The 26,908-nt window shown below is 41.6% G+C and overlaps 1 protein-coding gene across 1 annotated transcript; it reads left to right on the forward strand.

Moving 5' to 3' along the window:
• The first annotated feature begins 827 nt into the window (after positions 1–827).
• On the forward strand, positions 828–26,908 carry adam15 (ADAM metallopeptidase domain 15). The gene is given in 25 exon segments (XM_059339942.1): positions 828–1,582; positions 2,310–2,401; positions 7,247–7,323; positions 7,606–7,684; positions 7,786–7,862; positions 10,508–10,886; positions 11,160–11,225; positions 11,547–11,618; positions 12,161–12,330; positions 12,879–12,963; positions 13,273–13,421; positions 14,908–15,085; positions 15,362–15,454; positions 15,593–15,788; positions 16,442–16,550; positions 17,676–17,733; positions 17,735–17,812; positions 17,814–17,873; positions 18,460–18,537; positions 18,618–18,729; positions 19,305–19,455; positions 20,479–20,587; positions 23,259–23,327; positions 26,364–26,512; positions 26,673–26,908. Coding segments are annotated over 25 exon segments (2,880 nt in total). The 5' UTR covers positions 828–1,452; the 3' UTR covers positions 26,737–26,908.

Below are 26,908 nucleotides of genomic sequence, written 5' to 3' on the forward strand. Positions count from 1 at the left end.
AGCAGAGCGATGATTGACAGCTCCGTCCTCTGGCCCCGCCCCCCGCAGCGTCAATCAAACTTTATTCTAAATAACAAAACAAACAAAACAAACAGCAGCGAATCACCGGACAGGAAGAGGTTAACACGAGGAAATACCCTCAGAGTGTGTGTGTGTGTGTGTGTGTGTGTGTGTGTGTGTGTGTGTGTGTGTGTGTGTGTGTGTGTGTGTGTGTGTGTGTGTGTGTGAAGCCTCCACGTGTAAAAATTGCATCCGGTTGTTTAGTTTTCAGAATAAAATTCACTCTACGTGCAGAATGCAGCAGTAAATAATATAAACATATCAGTAAATATTTATAGTATATTAATTCTAACAGTGTGAACAGACAGTTAATTAATATTAAATAAATATTTACGACTTGTCATCGAGGTGATCATACAGTTTATTACAATACAAACGTGTTTTATTCTGAAATCATTTCTCAGTAAAGATCAGAATCATGTTTTTAAAGACTTTTTCACGTTTTTTTTTGATGATTTATTGATTGTGATTATTGTGAGTTTCAGAAGGTAAATCTGTGTTTTTGTGATAAATTAAGATACGATCAGATCAGATATTCCTTTATTGATCCTCACGGGGGAAATTCAGGTGTTGCAGCAGAGTAAAAACAGATTAATGTAATAAAAATAGAATAATAAAAAATGCCCCCGGACCCCCGCAGATGGCTATTTTTTGTTACTTTTTAAAATTATTTATTTAATTATATATGTTATATATATATATATATATATGTGTGTGTGTGTGTGTGTGTGTGTGTGTGTGTGTGTGTGTATGTATTATAAAGACTTAAACAACAACGGTGTGTGTTGGAACAAGTTCGTTTTAATGAGAAGTTCTTATTTTAATAAGTTTAATTTTAATACATTTGTAAAATGTGGACTTAACGAGCATTCCCCGGTTTTATTTTGAAGGCTGATTAGCATGACTTCCGGCCTGAGTGTTGCTAACAGCTAGCTCCGCTGAGCTTCACGTAGATGACGTATCCGTTAGCTCCGGTATAAACACCGGCCCCGGTGGCTCAGCAGCGACCCGCAGTCAGTCAGCCAGGCCGCCCGGGACGGACCACCGACCCGCCCGGAGCCCGAACCAGAACCACCGGACCCTCCCGGACCCTCCCGGACCCTCCCGGACCCTCCAGGCCCGGTCAGAGACACTTTCTGCGGCCACAAACTGTTTGTGAGCTGCGCAGGTCACCGGAGCACCGGCTCGGTGCCTCGTTAACGGTCACTGTTAACGGTGACGTCACGGCTCTGATCCCGCGTTATCTGTGGATGTTAGCGGGAAAAGAAGCAGCATGAGTTAGTCTGGAGCCTCCGGTGAGGTAACGGGACACACACACACACACACACACACACACACACACTCACACTCACACACACACACACACACACACAGCGACCTGTTGCCGGTAGGATGACCGGAGCCGTTCTGCTGCTGCTGCTCTGCGGCCGTGCTGCCTTCACTGCCGCCCGGTCCCTGAACGCACCACCGGACGGGGGGCCACCGGACCGACCGACCGAGAGACGGACCTCCGCCGTGACAGGTACCCGTTACCGGCCGCTGCACTGGTTATTAACGGACAGAAGTGAAGGCGGTCTGGTGGGAGAAAGTTTTCCGTATGACCTTTGAACCCCTCACTGTTTATTTAAACGTATTAAAATAAATAAAAGTTATTTCTGAGGATTAATGTTTCACTCTGACAGTTAGTGAAAAGTCTCCTGAGACGTTTAAACTTTAAATCGTGTTTCTACGTTAAAGTTCAGAGAGTGGATCAGACCCAGAGTCAGATGTTTCTCTCATTGGGTTCTATGGGAAACTTTATCTCAGTGTTTTGTGTTGAACACGGTTCCTGAGGGTTCTACTGGTTTCCTCTTTTGTGTAAGAATCATAATAATAAAAACATACGAGGAGTAATCCAGTAAACTAAAGTAATAATTATATTTAAAATATTAATTTAAAAAAAAAAATATATATATATGTATATATATAATTATTATTTTAATTTTCAAAATATAATTAGTATAATAGTATATAATTATCTGTCTGTCTGTCTGTCTCTAACTGTCTGTCTGTCTCTGTCTGTCTGTCTGTTTGTCTCTGTCTGTCTGTCTGTCTCTAACTGTCTGTCTCTAACTGTCTGTCTGTCTCTGTCTGTCTGTCTGTCTCTAACTGTCTGTCTCTAACTGTCTGTCTGTCTCTGTCTGTCTGTCTGTCTCTAACTGTCTGTCTCTAACTGTCTGTCTGTCTCTGTCTGTCTGTCTGTCTCCCAGTGGTGGACCGGCGGTGGCGTCCCCTGCTGGAGAAGACGCGTCCCTTCGTCCTGGTGGACGGACAGAGGAGGAGCCTCGCTGAAGCTCTACAGGTCAGAGACACCAGACACCAGGTCACTGGTCACAAGTCACTGGTCACTGGTCTGTAACTGGTTCTGTAACTGGTTCAGTAACTGGTTGTTACTGGTTCTGTTTCTAGTCTGTTTCTGGTCTGTTTCTGGTCTGTTTCTAGTCTGTTTCAGGTCTGTTTCTGGTCTGTTTCTAGTCTGTTTCTAGTCTGTTTCTAGTCTGTTTCAGGTCTGTTTCTGGTCTGTTTCTGGTCTGTTTCTGGTCTGTTTCTGGTCTGTTTCTGGTCTGTTTCTGGTCTGTTTCTAGTCTGTTTCTAGTCTGTTTCTGGTCTGTTTCTAGTTTTTTACTGGTGTTACTGGTTCTGTTACTGGTCTGTTTCTAGTCTGTTTCTGGTCTGTTTCCGGCCTTTTACTGGTGTGTTACTGGTTCTGTTACTGGTTCTGTTACTGGTGTTACTGGTTGTGTTACTGGTTGTGTTACTGGTCTGTCTCTGTGGTTGTTCTGGTCCTGAGCTCTGGTTTCTATCAAACTGTTCGCTGGATGTTTGGGATGGGTGGGACACACACACACACACACACACACACACACACACACACACACACACACACAGACAGCCTTCCTGTTGCCGTGGTAACGTGTGGAGGTGTTGGGCGTGTGTGAGGAAGCTGGTAGTTTTTATGTGAAAGGAGCAGCAGGAAGCTTCACCAGGAGCTGAGGGTGGGCACTTCCTGTGCAGCTGACAGCAGCTCTGACATCACTTCCTGTCAGGAAGCTCAGAACTAGAAACCTGATGAGATCAGCTTCTCTTTTCATTCCACCGCTTATTATAGAAAGAAACTGTAAAAACAGACATTATCCTCAGAGTTTGAACTTTCAGACGGTCCTTGAACGCATCATCAGTTACCAAAGTTTCTGTTTATAAAAAGTGAGCAAAACTTGTTAAATGTTCATATTCAGAATCTCTTTATTCTCCATGTGTCATTTAAAATAAAGCGTTTACACAGAGCTGAGGGGAGAGGACAGGAGAGGCTGTTTACACAGAGCAGAGAGGAGAGGACAGGAGAGGCTGTTTACACAGAGCAGAGAGGAGAGGACAGGAGAGGCTGTTTACACAGAGCAGAGAGGAGAGGACAGGAGAGGCTGTTTACACAGAGCAGAGAGGAGAGGACAGGAGAGGCTGTTTACACAGAGCAGAGAGGAGAGGACAGGAGAGGCTGTTTACACAGAGCTGAGGGGAGAGGACAGGAGAGGCTGTTTACACAGAGCAGAGAGGAGAGGACAGGAGAGGCTGTTTACACAGAGCAGAGAGGAGAGGACAGGAGAGGCTGTTTACACAGAGCAGAGAGGAGAGGACAGGAGAGGCTGTTTACACAGAGCAGAGAGGAGAGGACAGGAGAGGCTGGGAACATGACTATTCAATATAATACTTCAATATGAAAAATATATGTTGAGCAAACTTTTTGCGTAATTTTACAAAATTATTTTGGTCGTTTTATATCTTTTATGATCATTTTATGGGTTTTTTGTGTCATTCTACGTCATTTTGTGTGTTTTTTTACTCACTTTCCTTATTTGGTCATTTAGTGTCTGTTGTTGGTAATATTGACTCTTTGTTTTGGTCATTTTGGGTTCTAAGACAGAGAACGTTCCTGGTTTCACTGCTGGACATAAAAACAAAGATTCTCTTTGTACAACATGAGGAGAAACTTTCTGTTCACACTTTAACTGTTAACAGGAGGAATCAACTCCTCCTCCTCCTCCTCCTCCTTTCACTTCTTCTTTTTCTGTTGTGGTGGAGGAGGCTCAGAGCCTCGCCCAGCGTCTGACTTCATCTGGAGACATGACCTCACCACAGGGAGGAGGAGGAGGAGGAGGAGGAGGAGGAGGAGGAGGAGGAGGAGGAGGAGGAGGAGAGGAGGAGGAGGAGGAGGAGGAGGAGGAGGAGGAGAGGGAGAGAATATAAAATGTAATAATATAAAATATATTAAAAAAAAACATCTAGAGGGGCGTTCGGGTGAATGTTCCCAGTCAGAAACTATTTTTTCTGATTATTCTGACAGCACTTGAATGCAGCACGAATGCATGATGTCACTGTGAAAAACTAAGAAAAATATATTTCTTTAAAAACAGGAATAGAAAGAGTTACATAAAATAAATAAAAAAAAACTGTAAAAAAGAAACAAGCTTATTTTTTGTGCATTGATTTATATATATATATATATATATTCTGTTTTTTATTATTTATAACCAGTTTTAAACGATTTATTTGATTTTAGTATTTTTTTACAAACTATTTTTTATTGTTTTGTGATTTTTAATTATTTTTTTTCACATTTAAAAAATAACGCTTTTGTTTTACAGTTGTATTTTTATTTTTAAGTGTTCTTTGTACTGTTTCAACAGTTTCTTTTACTTTTTTAAATGGTTTTTTAGTTTTTTAAATGGTTTTTTAATTTTTTTTAAATAGTTTTTTGGTATTATTTCAATGTCTTTTTTCTTTTTTTTTTTACTGTATTTACTTTTTACAGTTGTTTATTTTATTTTTTTTACCATTTTAAACTTATTTGAACCAGTTTTTGTAGTTGTTGTCGTCTTTCACTGTTTGACTCTTTCCAGAGGAAACCTGAACACAAAGATCCAACAAGTCTCTATTCTCGCTCCATAAAATGTTTTTATTTGTCTCGTCTGAAACACAAACACAGTTTATGTTTACTGACTAATAAAACAATAACTGACCTCGTTAGCTGAATATTTATCTCAAACATTTAATGATTAAAAAGCTGCTGATTATTATTTTTCTGCCAGTTCACTAATCAGTTAATCGGATCATGTTCCCACTGAGTTCAGGTCAGTGAACGCCTCACAGATGTTAGCCCCCCCGACACACACACACACACACACACACACACACACACACACACACACACACACATCCTGCTCACAATGACGGAGCACAAAGCGAGGGTGGAGAAAACAAACACGCCTCAGAGGGGAATTCTGCTCACACACACACACACACACACACCCCTCTCCTTCCTGGAGCTGGGAGGAGAAAGCGAGGAGGTGCTGAGGAGGTGTTGGACAGGAAGTGTCTCCTCTTCAAACAGCAGGAAAACACTGATTGGATAACGGATGTGCTAAGCCCCGCCCACATCCTGCAGCAGAACTTCAGGCTTTTTAATTCAGAATCATTAAACGTTTCTCTGCTCCTCCTCCTCCTCCTCCTCCTCCTGCTCCTCCTGCTCCTCCTCCTCTTCCTCCTCCTCCTGCTCCTCCTCCTGCTGATCAGTGCTCTGGTCCTCCTCCTCCTCCTCCTCCTGCTGATCAGTGCTCTGGTCCTCCTCCTCCTCCTCCTCCTCCTCCTCCTCCTGCTGATCAGTGCTCTGGTCCTCCTCCTCCTCCTCCTCCTCCTCCTCCTCCTCCTCCTCCTCCTCCTGCTGATCAGTGCTCTGGTCCTCCTCCTCCTCCTCCTCCTCCTCCTCCTCCTGCTGATCAGTGCTCTGGTCCTCCTCCTCCTCCTCCTCCTCCTCCTCCTGCTGATCAGTGCTCTGGTCCTCCTCCTCCTCCTCCTCCTCCTCCTGCTGATCAGTGCTCTGGTCCTCCTCCTCCTCCTCCTCCTCCTCCTCCTGCTGATCAGTGCTCTGGTCCTCCTCCTCCTCCTCCTCCTCCTCCTGCTGATCAGTGCTCTGGTCCTCCTCCTCCTCCTCCTCCTCCTCCTCCTCCTCCTGCTGATCAGTGCTCTGGTCCTCCTCCTCCTCCTCCTCCTCCTCCTCCTCCTCCTCCTCCTCCTGCTGATCAGTGCTCTGGTCCTCCTGCAGGAGCTGCTGGTTGACTAACAATCAGTCTGAAGATAAATAACGAGATTATCAGTGATTTAATGTGAATAAACTGATCTTAAGGAGCTGAAATAACTGAATAATATAAACTAGAACATGTCCTCTGGGTAAATAGTGAAAGGGCCACTACTGCCGGTGTGTTTACACTATGATGAGATTTATAACAATTAATACTAGTAATGTTATGATACTATATAATATACAAGGAGTACACCTACAACAAGCATTCCTTTACAAGTATTTATTTATACAGCAACCTATGACCTTTAACCTCAAAATGTGTGTGAAACGTGTATCTGGAGGAGTGTGCGCGCTTACGTGTGCATGTGTGTGTGTGTGTCTGTAACTGTAATCACATCAAAGCCTCAAAGGCTTTGTGGTCGACCAATCAGAGCAGAGCAATCAACAGAGTTAACTGCAGCTGTAGAATGTTCCTGAACAGTGGCAGCAGCCAGAGGTGGACAGACTGGAATTTCTGGCCTCAAACAGAAAGCATTTTTGGCAAAACCATAATACCTATCATTGATCCGACTTCACTTTGAGCGTCCTGAGTTCTTCCTGAACGTCTACATATGTTTTTTGTGAAGAAAAATGAAGAAATAGCTTTGTTAGAGCGATCTAAAAAACTGTTAAATATGCTTTTGTACAGAAATCTCCCTGTGTTTTTAATATGGGAGCCAATGAGGCTGTTGGTGGTGTTGGTGGTGCATCTGTGCGTCCTACGCCCAAACTATAACTCTGACAGCTTTACCAGAGGATTGTGAGGGAGAAGACTAATTTTCCTACGTTTCTATGTATAAATTATTTCTGTAGAGTGGAATTTGCGGCCTGGAGCGCAGTTTTCAAATTTATTTTTTGACAGTTTTTTCTCTCCCTCTACACTCTGGCGATGATGTCACACACTGTGACACGAACATTCCGTGCAATACACACCCATTATAATGTGTTGATGTGTTGCTGTAAATACTGAAACATGAAGCTGTTCCATCGATGGTTTTCCTGATGGACTCTTGTTGTTGTTGTTGTGTTCAGGACGGACACCCGGACCGGCTGCAGTGTGGTCTGGAGTTGGGGGGACGTCTGATCCTGCTGGACCTGGAGAAGAACCAGTGAGATGCTGCACATAATAAATATATAATTAATAATATAATCAACTTGAGTTTATTTATTGTCTGTTTTTGAAGCTTTGAGGTTCACAGCTGCTGTCTTCATTTTATTATTTTTTTCCAAATTCATTCATTATTTTTTTATGAATGTATTATTATGATTATTGTTATTTATTTTTATTTACACTTTATGGTCTATTATATTTTAATATTTATTTTATTTACACATTTCTTCTTTATTATCTAACTGAGTGTCATTGAACGCCTCGTGTCTTGTCTCCATAGCGACCTGCTGCCCAAACCGCCAAACGTCTTCTACTACCTGCCCAACGGCACCGGGGTCTCTGTCAGCTCCCACACTGTGGTGAGACCCTGAACGCACCACCACGCCTGTCACCCTGTCCCCTCTCTGTCCTTACACTGACCTGTGTGTGTGTGTGTGTGTGTGTGTGTGTGTGTGTGCAGACTCACTGTTTCTACCACGGGAGTGTTCGGGGGTTCCCTCTGTCCCGGGTCGCTCTGAGTACCTGCTCCGGTCTACGGTCAGAACCACACACACACACACACACACACATTATTAATTAATAACATTATTATTATTAATAATAATAATAATAATAATAACAATAATAATAGTATTAATGGTAATAATAACCTTAATAATAATAATAATAATAATACTTTTTTATTAGTTTAACACATTTCAAAACAAAGTGACAAGGTGTTTGACAGTAAAACAAAATGAAGAACATAAATAAAACAATGAAACAATGAATAAATCATGTAAAAGAAGGAAAAGGTGAATAAATAAAAGAGGACAGGAGTTTAGATCTGAATGTTTGATTCACTTTCTGTCATTTGAGTGTAAAAGAAGTTCTGGTTGAACAGGAACATCCTGTTTGCTGATAATATCTAGTAAACATGAATAAGTTTATAATAATGATAATATTTGTGCTGCAGCTGATCTCAGTTTGTGGGATCAGAGACACAGAAAAACATTTTCAGAAGCAGATCTGAGGAGGATTAGAGACTCAGCAGGTCAACCTGATCCGGATCAGGGAGAGCGTGACCTTTGACCTCTGCAGCAGGATTAGTGGCTCACGTGAGCAGAACCGGGTCAGGTCCGCCGCGTCAGGGCAGACGCAGAAAGAACCCTCTGTCCTGCAGATTACCGACTCACGTCACGGTCCTTAAACACACCGCGGCCAGCGGGTTATTCATTACTACTGTTTGTTGTTCACAAAGGGATCAAAGGGTCAAATACACAACAATACATAAATAAATACACAACAATAAATAAATAAATACAAGACAATAAATAAATACACAACAATAAATAAATACACAACAATAAATAAACACAGGACAATAAATAAATACACAACAATAAATAAATACACAACAATAAATAAATACAACACAATAAATAAATACACAACAATAAATAAATAAATAAATACACAAGAATAAATAAATAAAATACACAAGAATAAATAAAGACAGGAAAATAAATAAATACACAAGAATAAATAAATACACAAGAATAAATAAATACAAGAATAAAATAAATACAGGACAATAAATAAATAAATACAGGACAATAAATAAATACACAAGAATAAATAAATACAGGACAATAAATAAATAAATACAGGACAATAAATAAATACACAAGAATAAATAAATACAGGACAATAAATAAATAAATACAGGACAATAAATAAATACACAAGAATAAATAAATACAGGACAATAAATAAATAAATACAGGACAATAAATATATACACAAGAATAAATAAATACAGGACAATAAATAAATAAATACAGGACAATAAATATATACACAAGAATAAATAAATACAGGAAAATAAATAAATACAGGACAATAAATATATACACAAGAATAAATAAATACAGGAAAATAAATAAATACAGGAAAATAAATAAATACACAACAATAAATAAACACAGGAAAATAAATAAATACACAACAATAAATAAATACACAACAATAAATAAATACACGAATAAATAAATACAGGACAATAAATAAATAAATACAGGACAATAAATAAATACACAAGAATAAATAAATACAGGACAATAAATAAATACACAAGAATGAATAAATAAATACAGGACAATAAATATATACACAAGAATAAATAAATACAGGAAAATAAATAAATACACAAGAATAAATAAATACACAAGAATAAATAAATACAGGACAATAAATAAATACAGGACAATAAATAAATACACAACAATAAATAAATACAGGACAATAAATAAATAAATACACAACAATAAATAAATACAGGACAATAAATAAATATAGGACAATGAAAAAAAACACAAGAATAAATAAATACAGGACAATAAATAAATAAATACACAAGAATAAATAAATACAGGACAATAAATAAATAAATACAGGACAATAAATAAATACAGAAAATATAAACCATGAAAACAAATGTGACGCACCTCATTTGTATAATAAAGAAGAAATGTGTAAAGAAAATGAAAATAAAAAAAGAAATAAAGTGTAAAGTAAATAAAAATAATAAATAATAATAATGCATGAAATAAAAACATAAAAAATGAACGAAAGCATTTAGAAAAAAATAAAACAAATAATAATACAGAAAAAATAATATAAATCATAAAAACAAATGTGATGCCCCTCATTTGCAAAATAAAGAAGAAATATGTAAAGAAAAATAAAAAAAATGTAAATAAAACTGAAAAAATACATAAATTAAAACATTAAAACATTAATAAATGCATTTAGAAAAAAAATAAAAAATATAAAAACAAATGTGATGCACCTCATTTGTATAATAAAGAAGAAATGTTTAAAGAAAATAAAAATAAAAGAAATTAACTGTAAATAATATAATAATAATAATAATAATAATAATAAAATATAAACATTTTTTTAAATAAATGCATTTAGAAGAAAAATAAATAAATAAAAATAAAGTGTAAATAACTTAATAAAAATAATAATAAATAATTTTAAAAACATTAAAAAAATGATAAATGCATTTAGGAAAAATAATAAAAGTAATAAAAATAAATCCAGCTCTGAAGCCTCAGTCAGCTTCAAGAACAGACGATGAATACAGACGAGTTATAGAATCATGTGCAGATTAATAAAAAAAAAGATATCTCCTGCAGCGGCATCATCGCCTTCAACGCCACGCTGAGCTACGAGCTGCAGCCGCAGGAGGAGCAGCAGGAGGAGCAGCAGGAGGAGCAGCAGCAGGAGGAGCAGCAGGAGGAGGTGGGAGGAGGAGCAGAGAGCAGGGGAGACGGGAGTGGAGGGAGTGGAGCAGCAGGAGGAGCAGCAGCAGGAGGAGGAGCAGGGGAAGCAGGAGGAGGAGCAGCAGAAGGAGCAGCAGCAGGAGGAGCAGCAGGAGTCCACCTGCTGTGGTCCAGCGGGCCTCCTGGTCCTGGTCCTGGTCCTGGTCCTGGTCCTGGTCCTGGCGCTGCGGGCGGCTGCGGCGTGTCTCACGGCGCCGTGCCGCCCATCCACAGCACCACACACACACACAGGGTGAGACAGCAGATACACTACAACTCCCAGGATGCACTGCAGCAGACACACACACACTGATGGTTCAGGTCCTGGGTCAGGCTCCTGGGATCTGTAGTCCTTAGACACAGACAGAACTACATCTCACAGCTCAGCCAGATCTAATCACAGTTTATGATATTAATCATCAATAAACACTTCTGTCCTTCATTATAGATATAGATTATAGATATAGATTCATGATTAAACTTAAATAATGTGTGTGTGTGTGTGTGTGTGTGTGTGTGTCCTCAGAGGAAGAGAGACATCCTGTCTGAGACTAAATACATCGAGCTGGTGCTGGTGGTCGACCACCAGGAGGTCAGTCTGTCAGATTATTATCATTTTCATTATTATTATTATTATTATTGAGTGTTCTAGTAGAAGCTCCTTCTTATTCTTCTGTTTCCTCTGTGTGTTTTTTTCGGTCGACGACTCAAAATAAAATAAAAAACACACAAAAAAACAGGTCACGCACACTCAAAATGTCTTTAGAAATGTTCTAGTTATTATTATTATTTTTATTTTTGTTATTAACCTTCTGAGCCACAAAACATATGTCTGCATACTGACATTACATAAACATAAACATGACTCAGAGAATAAAGTGTTAATGTGATGTTGTTTGTTTGTGTTTGTCAGTTCCTGAACTACCAGAAGAACAACAAGACCATCATCTACCGGATGCTGGACGTGGCCAACCAGGTGGACTGGGTGAGCTGAGTAGAACCTTTCCTCTGGACAGAAGAACCTTATATTTGGGCAGTAGAACCTTATAGAACCTTATGTCTGGACAGTAGAACCTTTCCTCTGGACAGAAGAACCTTATATTTGGGCAGTAGAACCTTATAGAACCTTATATCTGGACAGTAAAACCTTTCCTCTGGACAGTAGAACCTTACATCTGGACAGAAGAACCTTATATTTGGGCAGTAAAACCTTATAGAACCTTATGTCTGGACAGTAGAAACTTATAGTACCTTATGTCTGGTCAGTAGAACCTTATAGAACCTTATGTCTGGACAGTAGAACCTTTCCTCTGGACAGAAGAACCTTATATTTGGGCAGTAGAACCTTATAGAACCTTATATCTGGACAGTAAAACCTTTCCTCTGGACAGTAGAACCTTACATCTGAACAGAAGAACCTTATATTTTGGCAGTAGAACCTTATACAACCTTTTGACCCCTCCCCTCGGTTCTGTGGACAGGTAAAGGTGCATCAGAAGCATTAACGGCGTGTTCTCTGTGTTCCAGTTCTACCGTCCTCTGAACGTGCGCGTGGCGCTGACCGGTCTGGAGATCTGGAGCGACCGCGACAAGATCCGCGTGGAGAAAAGTCCCACCGACACGCTCAACGCCTTCCTGGCCTGGAGAACCCGCGAGCTGCTGCCCCGCCTTCGCCACGACAACGCCCAGCTCGTCATGTAGGACGCTTTTCAAAATAAAAATAAAAAAATAATAAAATTAAAGAACCTTTTATCTGGACAGTAGAACCTTATGTCTTTACAGTAGAACATTTTATCTAGACAGCAGAACCTTATAAAACTTTATATATCGACAGTAGAACCTGACATCTGGTCAGTAGAACCTTATATGTGGACAGTAGAACCTTATATCTGGTCAATAGAACCTTATATGTGGACAGTAGAACCTTATATCTGGTCAGTAGAACCTTATATGTGGACAGTAGAACCTTATATCTGGTCAGTAGAACCTTATATCTGGACAGCAGAACTTTTTATCTTTACAGTAGAACCTTATATCTGGACAGTAGAACCTTATATCTGGACAGTAGAACCTTTTATCTGCACAGCAGAATCTTTTATCTGGACAGCAGAACTTTTTATCTTTACAGTAGAACCTTATAGAACCTTATATCTGGACAGTAGAACCTTATATCTGGCTTATATAGCTTTTCAAAATAAAAGCCTCTGGTTCTGACCTGGCTCAATTCTCACCTTTATTTTGACAGGGGCGGCTCCTTCGACGGCACCACGGTGGGGATGGCCTCCCAGTCCTCCATGTGCTCCAGAGACCGCTCAGGGGGGGTCAACGTGGTGAGACAGCTGTCTGCCTGTCTGTCTGTCTGTCACCTGTCTGTCTGTCTGTCTGTCTGTCCGTCTGTCTGTCTGTCTGTCTGTCACCTGTCTGTCTGTCTGTCTGTCTGTCTGTCTGTCTGTCCGTCTGTCTGTCTGTCTGTCTGTCACCTGTCTGTCTGTCTGTCTGTCTGTCTGTCTGTCTGTCCGTCTGTCTGTCTGTCTGTCTGTCACCTGTCTGTCTGTCTGTCTGTCTGTCTGTCTGTCTCTAACCTGTCTGTCTGCCTACCTGTCTGTCTGTCACCTGTCTGTCACCTGTCTGTCTCTCAGGACCACCTGGTCAGCGTGCTGGGCGTGGCCTCCACTGTGGCTCATGAACTCGGTCACAACCTCGGGATGAGTCACGACACGGCCGAGCGCCGCTGTTCCTGTCAGAACGAACGCCGGTTGGGAGGATGTATCATGGAACCCTCAACTGGGTCAGTACCAGAACCTGGAACCCAGTTAAACCTTTGGTTGTGTAGAACCTTCCAACAGCTCAGTAAACTGTTTAACAGGTCAGGTGGAACTTAATTATAAGAACCTTCCAAGGATCAGAACCAGATGGGTCAGTAGGAACCTCAGAGGCCCGTAGAATATCACACAGTCAAAGGTTCTCTCAGCTCTGTAGAAGGAGAAGGATGTCAGTAGAACCTCAGAGTCAGTGGAGGTTCCTCCCAAACTTCCACTGCTTCAGTAGAACCTTCTGCTGGGTCAGTAAACCCCTCAGCAAGGCCAGGAGAACATTTTCCTCAACCATTAGAACCTTTCAGGACACACTGAGTCAGCAGAACCTTATATCTGGATGGTTTAACCTTATACCTGGACAGCAGAACCTTATATCTGGACAGTAGAACCTTATATCTGGTCAAGAAACTTACATCTGGACAGCAGAACCTTGTAAAAACCTTTTATCTTTACAGTAGAACCTTATATCTGGGCAGTAGAACCTTTTATCCAGACAGATATCTGGACAGTAGAACCTTATATCTGGTCAAGAAACTTATATCTGGACAGCAGAACCTTGTAAAAACCTTTTATCTTTACAGTAGAACCTTATATCTGGATAGAAGAACCTTATATCTGGACAGTAGAACCTTAAATGTAGACAGTAGAACCTTTGATCTGGACAGTAGAACCTTATATCTGAACCGCAGAACCTTGTAAAAACTTTTTATCTTTACAGTAGAACCTTATATTTGGTCAGTAGATCCTTTTATCTGGACAGCAGAACCTTATAGAGCCTTATATCTGGACAGTAAAACCTTGTATCTTTACAGTCGAACCTTTTATCTGGTCAGTAGAACCTTATAGAACCTTATATCTGGACAGTAGAACCTTATATCAGGTCAGTAGAACCTTATATCAGGTCAGTAGAACCTTCCAACAGGTCAGTAAAACCTTCTATCAGGTCAGTAGAACCTTCCAACAGGTCAGTAGAACCTTACATCAGGTCAGTAGAACCTTCCAACAGGTCAGTAGAACCTTATATCAGGTCAGTAAAACCTTCTATCAGGTCAGTAGAACCTTCCATCAGGTCAGTAGAACCTTCTATCAGGTCAGTAGAACCTTCCATCAGGTCAGTAGAACCTTCCAACAGGTCAGTAGAACCTTACATCAGGTCAGTAGAACCTTCTATCAGGTCAGTAGAACCTTCCATCAGGTCAGTAGAACCTTCCAACAGGTCAGTAGAACCTTCCAGCAGGTCAGTAAAACCTTCTATCAGGTCAGTAAAACCTTCCATCAGGTCAGTAGAACCTTATTTCAGGTCAGTAGAACCTTATATCAGGTCAGTAGAACCTTATATCAGGTCAGTAGAACCTTCCAGCAGGTCAGTAGAACCTTCTATCAGGTCAGTAGAACCTTCCAGCAGGTCAGTAGAACCTTCCAGCAGGTCAGTAGAACCCGTGTCTCTGTGTTCTGCAGGTTCATGCCGGGGCAGCAGTTCAGCAGCTGCAGCGCGGCCGACCTGTCCGTCAGCCTGCTGCATGGAGGAGGGATGTGTCTGTTCAACGTTCCTCAGCCGGACCGGCTGCTGGGAGGACCTCGCTGTGGGAACCTCTACGTGGAGAAGGGGGAGGAGTGTGACTGTGGCCTGCTGGAGGTAGTCACCTGTCTGTCTGCCTGTCTGTCTGCCTGCCTGCCTGCCTGCCTGCCTGCCTGCCTGTCTGCCTGCCTGCCTGCCTGCCTGTCTGTCTGTCTGTCTGTCTCTGTCTGCCTGTCTGTCTGTCTGTCTGTCTGTCTGCCTGTCTGTCTGCCTGTCTGCCTGCCTGCCTGTCTGTCTGTCTGTCTGTCTGCCTGTCTATCTGTCTGCCTGTCTGTCTGTCTGTCTGTCTGTCTGTCTGTCTGTCTGTCTGATTGCTGTGCTCTGATTGGTCAGGAGTGTGAGGACCCGTGCTGTAACGCCTCCACCTGTCGACTCGTACCTGGAGCTCAGTGTTCATCTGACGGGATCTGCTGCCAGGACTGCAAGGTAACACACACACACACACACACACACACACACACACAGACACACACACACACACACACACACACACACAGAGACACACACACACACACACACACACACACAGTGAATCCTGACCAGGTGTGTGACTCCTCCCCTCAGCTGCGTTCTGCAGGTTCGGTGTGTCGGGACCCCCTCAGTGAGTGTGACCTCCCTGAGTTCTGTACAGGCTCCTCCCCCTACTGCCCCCCCAACGTCTTCCTGCAGAACGGAGAGCCCTGTGAGGACGGCGCCTCCTACTGCTACGAGGGAGTCTGTGCCAGCATGCACACCCAGTGCCAGATCCTCTGGGGACCCAGTAAGACCCACTGGGAGCTGTGTGTTTACTGTGATTGTGTGTTTTAGTGTGATTGTGTGTTTTAGTGTGATTGTGTGTTTTAGTGTGATTGTGTGTCTTGTGTTGTGTTGCTGCTCATGCACAAAGACTCATTCACACATTTACTGCCTTTCTCCTGGAACGTTGTTGTGGTGGGTACCAATGAATCAGAGGACCCAGAATGGAGCCCTGTGGAACTCCACATGTCATTTTTGCTCGTTATCTTCATGAGAAAACCTGTATGATTTCTACCACAAACTATATTTGATTTGCAAAGCTGGGCAAGTCTTTAAAGAGGAGACTTGTGGGTACAAATAGAACACATTTCTATTCAGATATCTTGAGGTCAGAGGTCAAGAGTCTCAGCTTTACACTCAGACACCATTTATGCAACTCACAGACTGTGAAAGTGGGCATGTCCTCTTTGAAAATGGATATAAAACAGGCTGACTCTCTCTCTCTCTGTCTCTCCCTCTCTCTCTCTCTCTCTCTCTCTCTCTCTCTCTCTCTCTCTCTCTCTCTGTCTCTCTCTCTCTCTCTCTCTCTCCCTCTCTCTCTCTCTGTCTCTCTCTCTCTCTCTGTCTCCTCTCTCTCTCTCTCTCTCTCTCTCTCTCTCTCTCTCTCTCTCTCTCTAGATGCTACCAGTGCTCCTCCTGTGTGTTTCTCTTCAGTGAACAAACAGGGAAACAAATATGGAAACTGTGGTCAGCTGACCAACGGCTCCTACATCCCCTGTGGAACCCAGTGAGTACTCATAGTACACACACAGTACACACAGTACACACAAAGTACACAAAGTACACTTCTTCTCTGGCTCTCTAAGGAGGCGGTCGCACTTTTTTTCCTCTCTCCCTCCCTTATTTTTCCTGCTTCGCTCCTCTCGTCTCGTTTTGTCTTCTGTCTTATACTTTGAGAGACTCTCTCTACTCTGCTCTCAAACTAAAACATCATGGATTTGATCATCTGGTCTCTCAACGCAATTGACAAAATCACATATACAGTAAACAGTGACAGCTGTCCAAAGCTCCATCAGGCTGCTGAGATGATTGATACGATGGGCAGAGCTGTCAGAACTCAGACTGTGGTCACAAAACGAACTTTGGATGAGATCAAGGAGTGACTGACGGCCCTGGAGAAGAGACTGGACCGATCCAGAGACCAGTGTGGAGATTATTAAGATGAGTAGCAGAAAATTTCTGCCCACTTTCGCCTACAGCCCAAATTCCAATCTTATCTGGCCTCCTACAAACAGCCCTGACTCGAGGTCTTTTGGAACATTCCTCCGTTGAGCGCTGCATTGAGACTCCGCCCCCCCCACCAACCTCCCACTGACACCTGTTGACTGTTGCTGCTGTCTGGAGGCCTTGGAAGGTCGTCTCCACAGCAACTGCTATGTTTTCGCTTTTGTCACACCAGCGAGCTGAGACGGGACTGATCAGGTTCTGGGTCTCAGGCTCACACACTCCAACTTCCACATATACAGATACGCATACAGATCATATACAGAGGTTTTTTCATTGTTTTTTCCTCATTTCCTCTCCTCACGTTGTGCTGTATTTCTTTTTCTTCATCTCTGTCTTCCCTGTCCTGTTCCCCTTTGTCATATTGTTTGTGTTTTTTATACGTTTTGGACGGGTTGATGGCTAATTTCGTTGTACTACCCTGTGCAATGACAATGAAGGCTTTCTCACTCTGACACACAGTAAATTGTGTTTTATTTGTGAGTTTCATTCTGAAGGTTCATGAGAAAAGTTTGATTTTCCTGTGGCGTTTCTGACATCACTTCCTGTGGCGTTCTGAAATCACTTCCTGTGGCGTTCTGACATCACTTCCTGTGGCGTTCTGACATCACTTCCTGTGTCTCTGCAGGGACGTGCACTGCGGTAGGATCCAGTGTCAGGGTGGGCGGGAGCGCCCCCTGCTGGGCTTCCAACGCTGAGATCCTGACCACCACGGTGCGCTTCAACCACAGCGACCTGGTCTGCAGAGGAACCTTCTTCCACCTGGGGGGACGACGTGTCGGACCCCGCCACCGTGGCCCAGGGCACCGCCTGCAGCCCCGGGAGGGTGAGGACCCCCCTCTCTCGCTCTCTCACTCTGTCTCTCTCTCTGTCTTTGTCTGTCTGTCTGTCGCTCACTCTTGCTCTCTCTCACTTTCTCGCTCTCTCTCGCTCTCTCGCTTTGTCCTTGCTCTCTCGCTTTCTCTCTCTTTCACTCGCTCTCTCTCACTTTCTCACTCTCTCTGTCGCTCTCTCGCTTTCTCTCACTCTCTGTCGCTCTCTCTGTCTGTCTCGCTCTATCTTTCTCTCACTCGCTCTCTCTCTCTCTCGCTTCCTCTCCCTTTTTCACTAGGCTCTCTCTCGCTCACTCTCTCTCGCTCTCTTTCCCTTTCTCTCTTTTAAAAAAATAAAAATTAAAATTATAAAATTAAATAAATAGGGGAAATAATAAAAATTTTAAAACATAATTAATTAATTGATTAAAGGAATTAATTAAAAAATATGTCCTAAAACTCAAAATGACAGTAAGTAAATAAAAGTGGAAATAATACAAAATGTAAATAAATAAAGAAGCAAATTAATACAGAAATGTCAATGTCAGATTTTATTAATTAATGAAGCAAACATTAAGATTTGTTTTTGTTTCTGTTCAGGCGTGTCTGAACCAGAAGTGTCAGGACGTGTCCGTCTTCGGGGTGGACGAGTGTCGCAGGAAGTGTAACGGACACGGGGTGAGTGGACAGGGACGAGGACAGACAGGTTAACGTCCTCAGAGTCAGAGCAGTGAGACGTGTCTCTGTCTGTCCCTCAGGTCTGCAACAGCAACAAGAACTGTCACTGCGAGCCGGGACGGGCGCCGCCGGACTGCCGGTACTCAGGACACGGAGGCAGCGTGGACAGTGGACCGGCCCGGGCGGCTGGAGGTACGTCTGTCCACTCCGTCCACTCTGTCCACTCTGTCAGAAACTCTGTCCACTCTCTCCCACTCTGTCCACTCTGTCAAAAACTGCTTGCTCTCTCGCTCGCTCTTTTTCGCTCTCTGTCACTCACTTTCTCTCTCTCTCTCTCTCTCGCTCATTCTCGCTCTCTCACTGGCTCGATTTTGCTCACTCTCTCTCTCTCTCTCGTTCGCTCTCTCACTGTCGCTTGCGCTCTCGCTCTCTCTTACTAGTGCTCTCTCTTTCTTTTGCTCTCTCGCTTGCTCTCTCACTGTCTCGCTCTCTTTCTCGCTCGCTGTCTCTCGTTCACTTTTCTTGCTCTTGCTCTCTCGCTCTGTCCAAAACTGCTTGCTCACTCTTTGTCACTTTCTGTCACTCGCTCTCTCTCTCTCTCTCTTGCTCGTTCTCGCTCTCTCTCTCGTGCTCACTCTCTCTCGCTCTCTCATTCACTCTTTTGCTCTCTCTCTCTGTCTGTCCTTGGTCCTCTCTGTGTCTCTGGGTAACCCTGTCCTCGTCCTGTCCTCGTCCTGTCCTCGTCCTGTCCTCGTCCTGTCCTCCAGAGTCTGATCCGGTCCGAGTGTCTCTGCTGGTGATCTTCCTCTTCGTCCTCCCCGTGGTCCTCCTCTTCCTCGCGCTGCGGTTCCCTCGTCTCCGTCAGAGTCTGATGTGTCTCGGAGAGGACAGTCCCTCCCACAAACGCCAACACAACCGGTAACACAGGGGGAGTGTGTGTGTGTGTGTGTGTGTGTGTGTGTGTGTGTGTGTGTGAGAGAGAGAGTGTGTGTGTGTGTGTGCGTGTGTGTGTGTGTGTGTGAGTGTCTGTGTGTGTGTGTGTGTGTGTGTGAGTGTGTGTGTGTGTTTGTGTGTGTTTAATAACAAACTGTTATAACGTTTATAAATCTAATTAATAAATGTTTGATTTTTGTGTTTGTAATTTTTCTTCAGCAGTTTGGAACTAGATGATTAATTCTTGATAACACAGATTATTCTTTTAATACATTTTATTCTTATAATAATAATTTATAATCACATAATGCTTTTAAACACACAAAGTGTTTATTAAATAAAGAATCATTAATAAAAGTGGAAACTCTTTTACCCATCATGCAGTGTGGCTCAGTTTGAAATGTTGAGTCTGGAGTTTGACCCCGCCCCCGTCTCCAGGTGCTCCAGGTACTGATAGGTCCTGGTTCTGGTCCTGGTAGTCCTGGTGGTCCTGGTTCTGGTCCTGGTAGTCCTGGTGGTCCTGGTTCTGGTCCTGGTGGTCCTAATGGGTCCTTGTGGTCCATCAGGACCACCAGGTCTGTAGTGGGTCCCTGTAGATGTGATCCAGGTCTGTGTTGTATTAAAGGTGGCAGCAGGCGGTCAGAGGGGATTCTGGGTAATGGAGTCCAGCTTCGTCATCTGAGAGGAACTGATTGTTCCCACTGAGCTGCAGAGCCCCTGAACGCCTCTCTGTCCCTGTTTCTGTCTGTGGTGTTTTAGAATTAGAACGTAATAATAATAATAATAATAATAACAATAATAATAATAATCATATTTGGATCATTGAGGAGATATTTGACGTGTCAGTCATTAAATCTTGTTTCTGGATCATAATAAAGCTGCAGGTCTTCAGCCTCACTGATCTCAAATCAATAATTAGCTGTTTTTAGGTTCATGTTTCCTTTAAATAAACATAATAAACACATGATATTGTTTATTTGTTTATGAAGTGAGCTGTTTGTTTGTCAGGACGCCGGTGACGGAGCGAGCCGACGGCAGGAACGGCGAGCAGGTTCGCCCGCTCCGATACCACCTGAACCCGCCCACCGACATCCCGCTGACCCCGCCCAGCAAAGAGGTAACCATGGCAACCACGCCTCCACTGACCCCGCCCCCAGCCACAATATACAGTTTATATAATGGTGGTTCAGAATACATTTAAAATATATTGATTTATAATAGTTTTATTACTGTCAGACGGCCACCAGGAGGCGCCAACACATTATTATTATTATTATTATTTAACATGTATTATTCTTTATATTATTGTTTATTTCCTTTAGTTTAAATGACTATTATTATTATTATTATTATTATTATTATTATTATTATTATTATTTTACATGTATTATTCTTTATATTATTGTTTATTTCCTTTAGTTTAAATTACTATTATTATTATTATTATTTTACATGTATTATTCTTTATATTATTGTTTATTTCCTTTAGTTTAAATGACTATTATTATTATTATTATTATTATTTTACATGCATTATTCTTTATATTATTGTTTATTTTCTTTAGTTGGAATTATTATTATTATTATTATTTCTTAAATAAATTATGTTTTACTTTATTATCACTATTAAAGTATTTATGTCTGCATGTTTAGAGTTTTTTTTTTGTCTGGAAATAAACATTTATTAAAAATGTTATATTATTGTTTATTTTCTTTAGTTTAAATGTTTTATTTCCAGACAGAAAATTGCTCGAAAAATGCAGACATAGATACTTTAATAGTGATAATAAAGTAAAAAATAATTCATTTAAGAAATAATATTAATAATAAATAAATAATGATAATAGTAATATAAATAGTACATTTAAAAATAAATGAATAAAAATGAAATATTGATATTAAAATGTAAGTAAAAAGAGAATAAATTATAATTAAGTAGATAATAAATAAGTAAATAAAGACTAAAAATAGAATAATTTACTAAAAAGACACTAAACAATAATACTAAAAATAGAGAGCCATAGTGTTTTTTTAATAATAATAAATATAAAATAAAATATTTAATAAATGCAATTTACAGTTAAACTTAATTTACAAATGAAAGAATAATAGGAATAAATAAAATAAAATAAAAATCTCAAGTTTAAAAAAAATATATAATGGAAAAAATGAAATCTGGTAATATTAATGAATGAAAAAGAGCAGCAGTGTAGAAACGGTTCTAAAGGTCGACTGAACAGGAAGTCCTGGTTTCACTTCCTCACATGTCTCACCATGATTTATTGTGAAAGAAAAGGTAACAGGAAGTGACACAATATGACAGCTGCTGCTTCCTGTCAGCTACCTTTTATTATTCAAGGAGCTTGTTGGTGGCTGTGGGTGTTTAGGGGGAGATAGCAGGTCAACAACAAGACTCATAGAAGAGGTTTAGTCATCTGAAAGCTGAGAAGCTGAAGATTAATCTGAGATGAAGCTCAGCGCTGTGAGTCAAGTTGTTGTGGTCAAACATATCTAATTAAAATGACTAAAGTAAGTAATTATTTATGTATTGAATAAAGGGTTAATAACATTAGGAGACACTTTCTAAAGTCCAGTCCAGTTCAACTGGCTCCCACAAGTTGTTTTTGGGATTTTTGGGTTGATACCATTTATTTCACACATTTGGTGCTCAATAATGCAATTTTATTCGTATGGAGAATGGATAGAAATGGTGATAAAAACCCTCCAGAATATAACATCAACATATAAAGAACAACAGAGAAGAATCCTGCTGAGATTTGGCTTCAAAAACGTTGGTCATTGACGAGCATTTCTGTTCTACAAACTGCTGAGAATCCCTCTTATTGTCAGTAAAGCTAGAAAAGCTGCACATCCTCTGAATGCTCCAGCTCTCTAGTTCGTGGTTGTGAAGGTTTACGGTTTATTGTGTTTTTCTTTGGTAATTTTGTGTCCTTTTTCGGTAATTTTACATAGTTTTTGGTAATTTTGTCTTTGTTGGTTGTCTTGTGTCATTTTAGTCATTTTACGTCTTTTTTTTGAAAATGTGTGTCTTTTTTGGTAATTTTGTAGCTTTAATTGGTCATTTTACACCATTTTATTGGTAATTTTATGTCTTTTTTGGTCATTTTGTGACTTTATTGGTTGTTTTGTGTAATTTTTAGTCTTTTTACGTCTTTTTTGGTAATTCTACGTCTTTTTTGGTCATTTTGTGTAATTTTTAGTCCTTTTACGTTGTTACGTGGTCATTTTACGTCTTTTTTATGGTCATTTTGTGTCTCTTTTTGGTCATTTTGGCTCCTACTGATGACTAACATCATCCCACATGAAGAGACCTGGACTCATTGAATCCACAAGAGTCTCAACTCTTGACCCAGTTTATGTCATTCAGCCTGTTTAGACATCAGGATGCACAAAGATTCACATACAGTAGGCGGAAATAGAAGATTAGTGCTACATGAGAAAAACTGTGTTTTTTTGCCTTAAACTGCATGTTATCAGCATAAAGTATCCATGTATGTAAAGAGGAGACGTGTTCAACACAGGGAGCCTGTTTTCATTCAGATAGCGTGATGTCAGAGGTCACATGACCGCTATGAAAATCACAGAAACAGCCGAACTTTGCAGCGTTATTTCAACAACTTCCCGACATGGATCCTGACGTCTCTAGACTCCTGAGACCTGCTAGTTTCATATGAACCAGGGACTCAGGATAGCCCCTCTGACCTCTGACCTCTGACCTCTGACCTCGGCATGTCTCAGCTGTCACTCTGCTTCCTGTTTCCTCTCAGGTTCATGACCGACCTGCTCCTCCCACTAAGCCACTCCCCCCTGACCCCGCCTTAAAACCCCCGCCGCAGGTAACCTCACCTGACCTCAGCTCGGGTCACCTGACCTCGGCTGACCTCAGTCTGTGTCCACGTCATAACAAACTGTTTATTGATCGTCAGGCTGATCGCTGATCGATCGGCTCGTGTCCCTGTGGTGTCTCGTCTCGTTGTCTCGTGTTGTCTCTGTGGTTGTGTTTGTAGCGTCTCACTGAACAGAGACGCTGGTTAAAGGGACGCTTTGGTTTTATGAGACCGTCAGAGCGGTGACCCTAAAACTGGTTAAAGATGTGTGCGTCATAGAAAATGTTGATTGGAAAGTCTACGAAACAAATAAACATTTCTAATGCTGCGCTTTTACTTTGAAAGACATGAATTTCCCCTTCATACAAACCTGCAGGGACACAAACCTGCACAAACCTGCAGGGACACAAACCTGCAGGGACACAAACCTGCAGGGACACAAACCTGTAGAGACACAAACCTGCAGAGACACAAACCTGTAGAGACACAAACCTGCAGGGACACAAACCTGCAGAGACACAAACCTGTAGAGACACAAACCTGTAGAGACACAAACCTGCAGAGACACAAACCTGCAGGGACACAAACCTGTAGAGACACAAACCTGCAGAGACACAAACCTGCAGAGACACAAACCTGCAGGGACACAAACCTGCAGGGACACAAACCTGTAGAGACACAAACCTGTAGAGACACAAACTTGCAGGGACACAAACCTGCAGAGACACAAACCTGTAGAGACACAAACCTGTAGAGACACAAACCTGCAGGGACACAAACCTGTAGAGACACAAACCTGCAGGGACACAAACCTGCAGAGACACAAACCTGCAGGGACACAAACCTGTAGAGACACAAACCTGCAGGGACACAAACCTGTAGAGACACAAACCTGCAGAGACACAAACCTGCAGAGACACAAACCTGCAGGGACACAAACCTGTAGAGACACAAACCTGTAGAGACACAAACCTGCAGAGACACAAACCTGCAGGGACACAAACCTGTAGAGACATAAACCTGCAGAGACACAAACCTGTAGAGACACAAACCTGCAGAGACACAAACCTGCAGGGACACAAACCTGTAGAGACATAAACCTGCAGAGACACAAACCTGCAGAACCTGTAAATATGTTTATCTGAAATCTGAACCGTCCCTTTAACTCTCGTCCCTCCTGTCAGCTGCAGGAAACCAGAAATAAAAATCAAACAAAGTTTAAAGACAAACAGAAAATGTTTGTTCATCTTCGTCTCTAACCTGCTGCTCTTCTTCCTCTTCTTCTTCTTCTTCTTCTTCTTCTTCTAACTTTATTTCTGCTGCATGAACCTGTTACACAGCGACCTGCCCCCCCCACCAAGCCTCTACCCCCAGACCCCCCCGCACAGGTACAGTCACTGTCTGTCTGTCTGTCTCTCTGTCTGTCTGTCTGTCTGTCTGTCTGTCTGTCTGTCTGTCTGTCTGTCTGTTTGCCTGTCTGTCTGTCTGTCTGTCTTCATCTCCTCTTTAATGTTTGTCTGCATGCAGCACTAATAATAATAATAATAATAATAATAAAAACAGTGAAGTCGTCAGCATGTTGTTTCTGTTCTTCTCTCCTCACTAACCGTCCAGCTGCTGGTGAGTCGACCAGCTCCGCCCAACAAGCCCCTCCCCCCTGACCCCGTCACACCTGCACAGGTACACCTGACCTCCGCCGCTAGCTGCTAGCTCTTAGCTGTTAGCATGTAGCTAGAATGCTCTTAGCGTGAAGAGGAGAATGTGAGAAGGTGCCGAGTCGTCCTGACTAATCGGAGGGATTAAAGATTCAAAACTTCCCAAATTAACTGAAACTAAACGAGCTGATTCCATCAGCGCTCTGCTTTCTAACACTCGCTGTGTTTTATTCACTAACTCGTTCCAATAAGCTTCTTTTCTTTGTTTGTTATCATCACTTAAAACCTGCACTTCCTGCAGATATTTCACAATAAAACGATGCTCTAGAAAAGCTTTCAATTTGAACCTGAGTTGCAGGAAGTGTAGAGTTTGGTTGATGAAAGATTAAAAATGATCCAAACAAGAACAGAGAGCACCAACGGTGCGTTCAGGTGCTCCTCCCATCAGCCTGTACTCCATCTGACAAACAGGAGCTCCTGTCGCAGGTAACAAGTAGAAAGTAGAATCAAACTCGACACGTGATTATAAAAACAGTGAAACGGAAGCATGACATCACTGTTTGAACATTATTTTATATATTTCACTCCAGGAAACGAAACATAAAAACAGGTTTTCTGAATAATTAGATCACTGGTAATTGTAATAACTTGACAAACTGTTAATCTGCGGTCGAACACAACGTCTGATTTTAACCCTCTGGGCTCTGAGCCTATTCGCCCTTTATACCACACAATATTTACTGTACTCATGTTTGGTATTTTCTCAGCACAACTTCAACATGATCTGACAATTATTTTTTCACTTTAACCCACTTTATTAACATATTGTACCCAAAAATACACAAAAATCATGAAATCTGCAAAAAATGTTTACTATTTATGACAATAAAAACCACAAATATGCTCAATGAACTGTTTAAGACCTGAAACATGTAAACATAGGTTACAAATATGAACATATGAAGGTAAAATTCAAATATAATAAAACTATACATAAAAATTTCCATAGAGACATGTTTATTTATAGGAACAGTGTTAGATGACTAGAGCCCTTTTTTCCATTTCTACAGAATGCCACGCCTGCCTCGTCCCATCCTACTTTTACACTTGAATAAATATTTTTGTACCATCAAATTAAAACGATCATATCTCTGGTTTTACATGACCTCGGAACGTCAAACAAAAACCTGGAGAAAGTTTCAAGTCTGTAATCTGGAGTGAAGTGGACAGCAGCGCTCCACGTGACCTCGTTGTTTTGTTACGACGCTTTAAAAAAAGCCACTTTATCTGATCATAGACCCCAAAGGGTTGGCTGATGAACTTAAAAAATAATAAAACCTTTATTTGTGTCACACTGAGGTTCAGATTTATTTCCCATGATCCTCTGCAGGTTCCTGTTCCAGCCAAACCTGTGGTGCCCATCAAGCCTCGCCTGCTGCCGCCGCCGTCACACCCCCACATCCCGCCCCACCCCGCCTACCCCGCCACCGCCAAACCGCCGCCACGCGCAGCGGTCGCACCTGCAGCCGGTCCCAACAGGTGAGACACGTTGAGTTCTGTTGGTTTTATACATAATATAAAGGAACTATAAATGGTAGAAATGATGAGGTCTAATGGCAACACAAGAAAAGGATAAAAAGGAAGATGAGATAGAGAAAAAAGAAAATGCTTAAAGCAGTTTGTTGTTTTCTCTCTGCAGACGACCTCCTCCTCCTCCCATTCGACCCACAAACCCTCAGAAAGTCGACACGGGACCGCTTTAACGGACCGAGAGACACTTTATCTGGAGTTAGAGATGAAGAAGAGACTTTATCTGGAGTTTAAAGATGAAGAAGAGACTTTATCTGGAGTTTAAAGATGAAGAAGAGACTTTATCTGGAGTTAGAGATGAAGAAGAGACTTTATCTGGAGTTAGAGATGAAGAAGAGACTTTAT

This window comes from Centropristis striata, chromosome 8 (genome assembly GCF_030273125.1).
Source record: "Centropristis striata isolate RG_2023a ecotype Rhode Island chromosome 8, C.striata_1.0, whole genome shotgun sequence".
NCBI lineage: Eukaryota > Metazoa > Chordata > Actinopteri > Perciformes > Serranidae > Centropristis > Centropristis striata.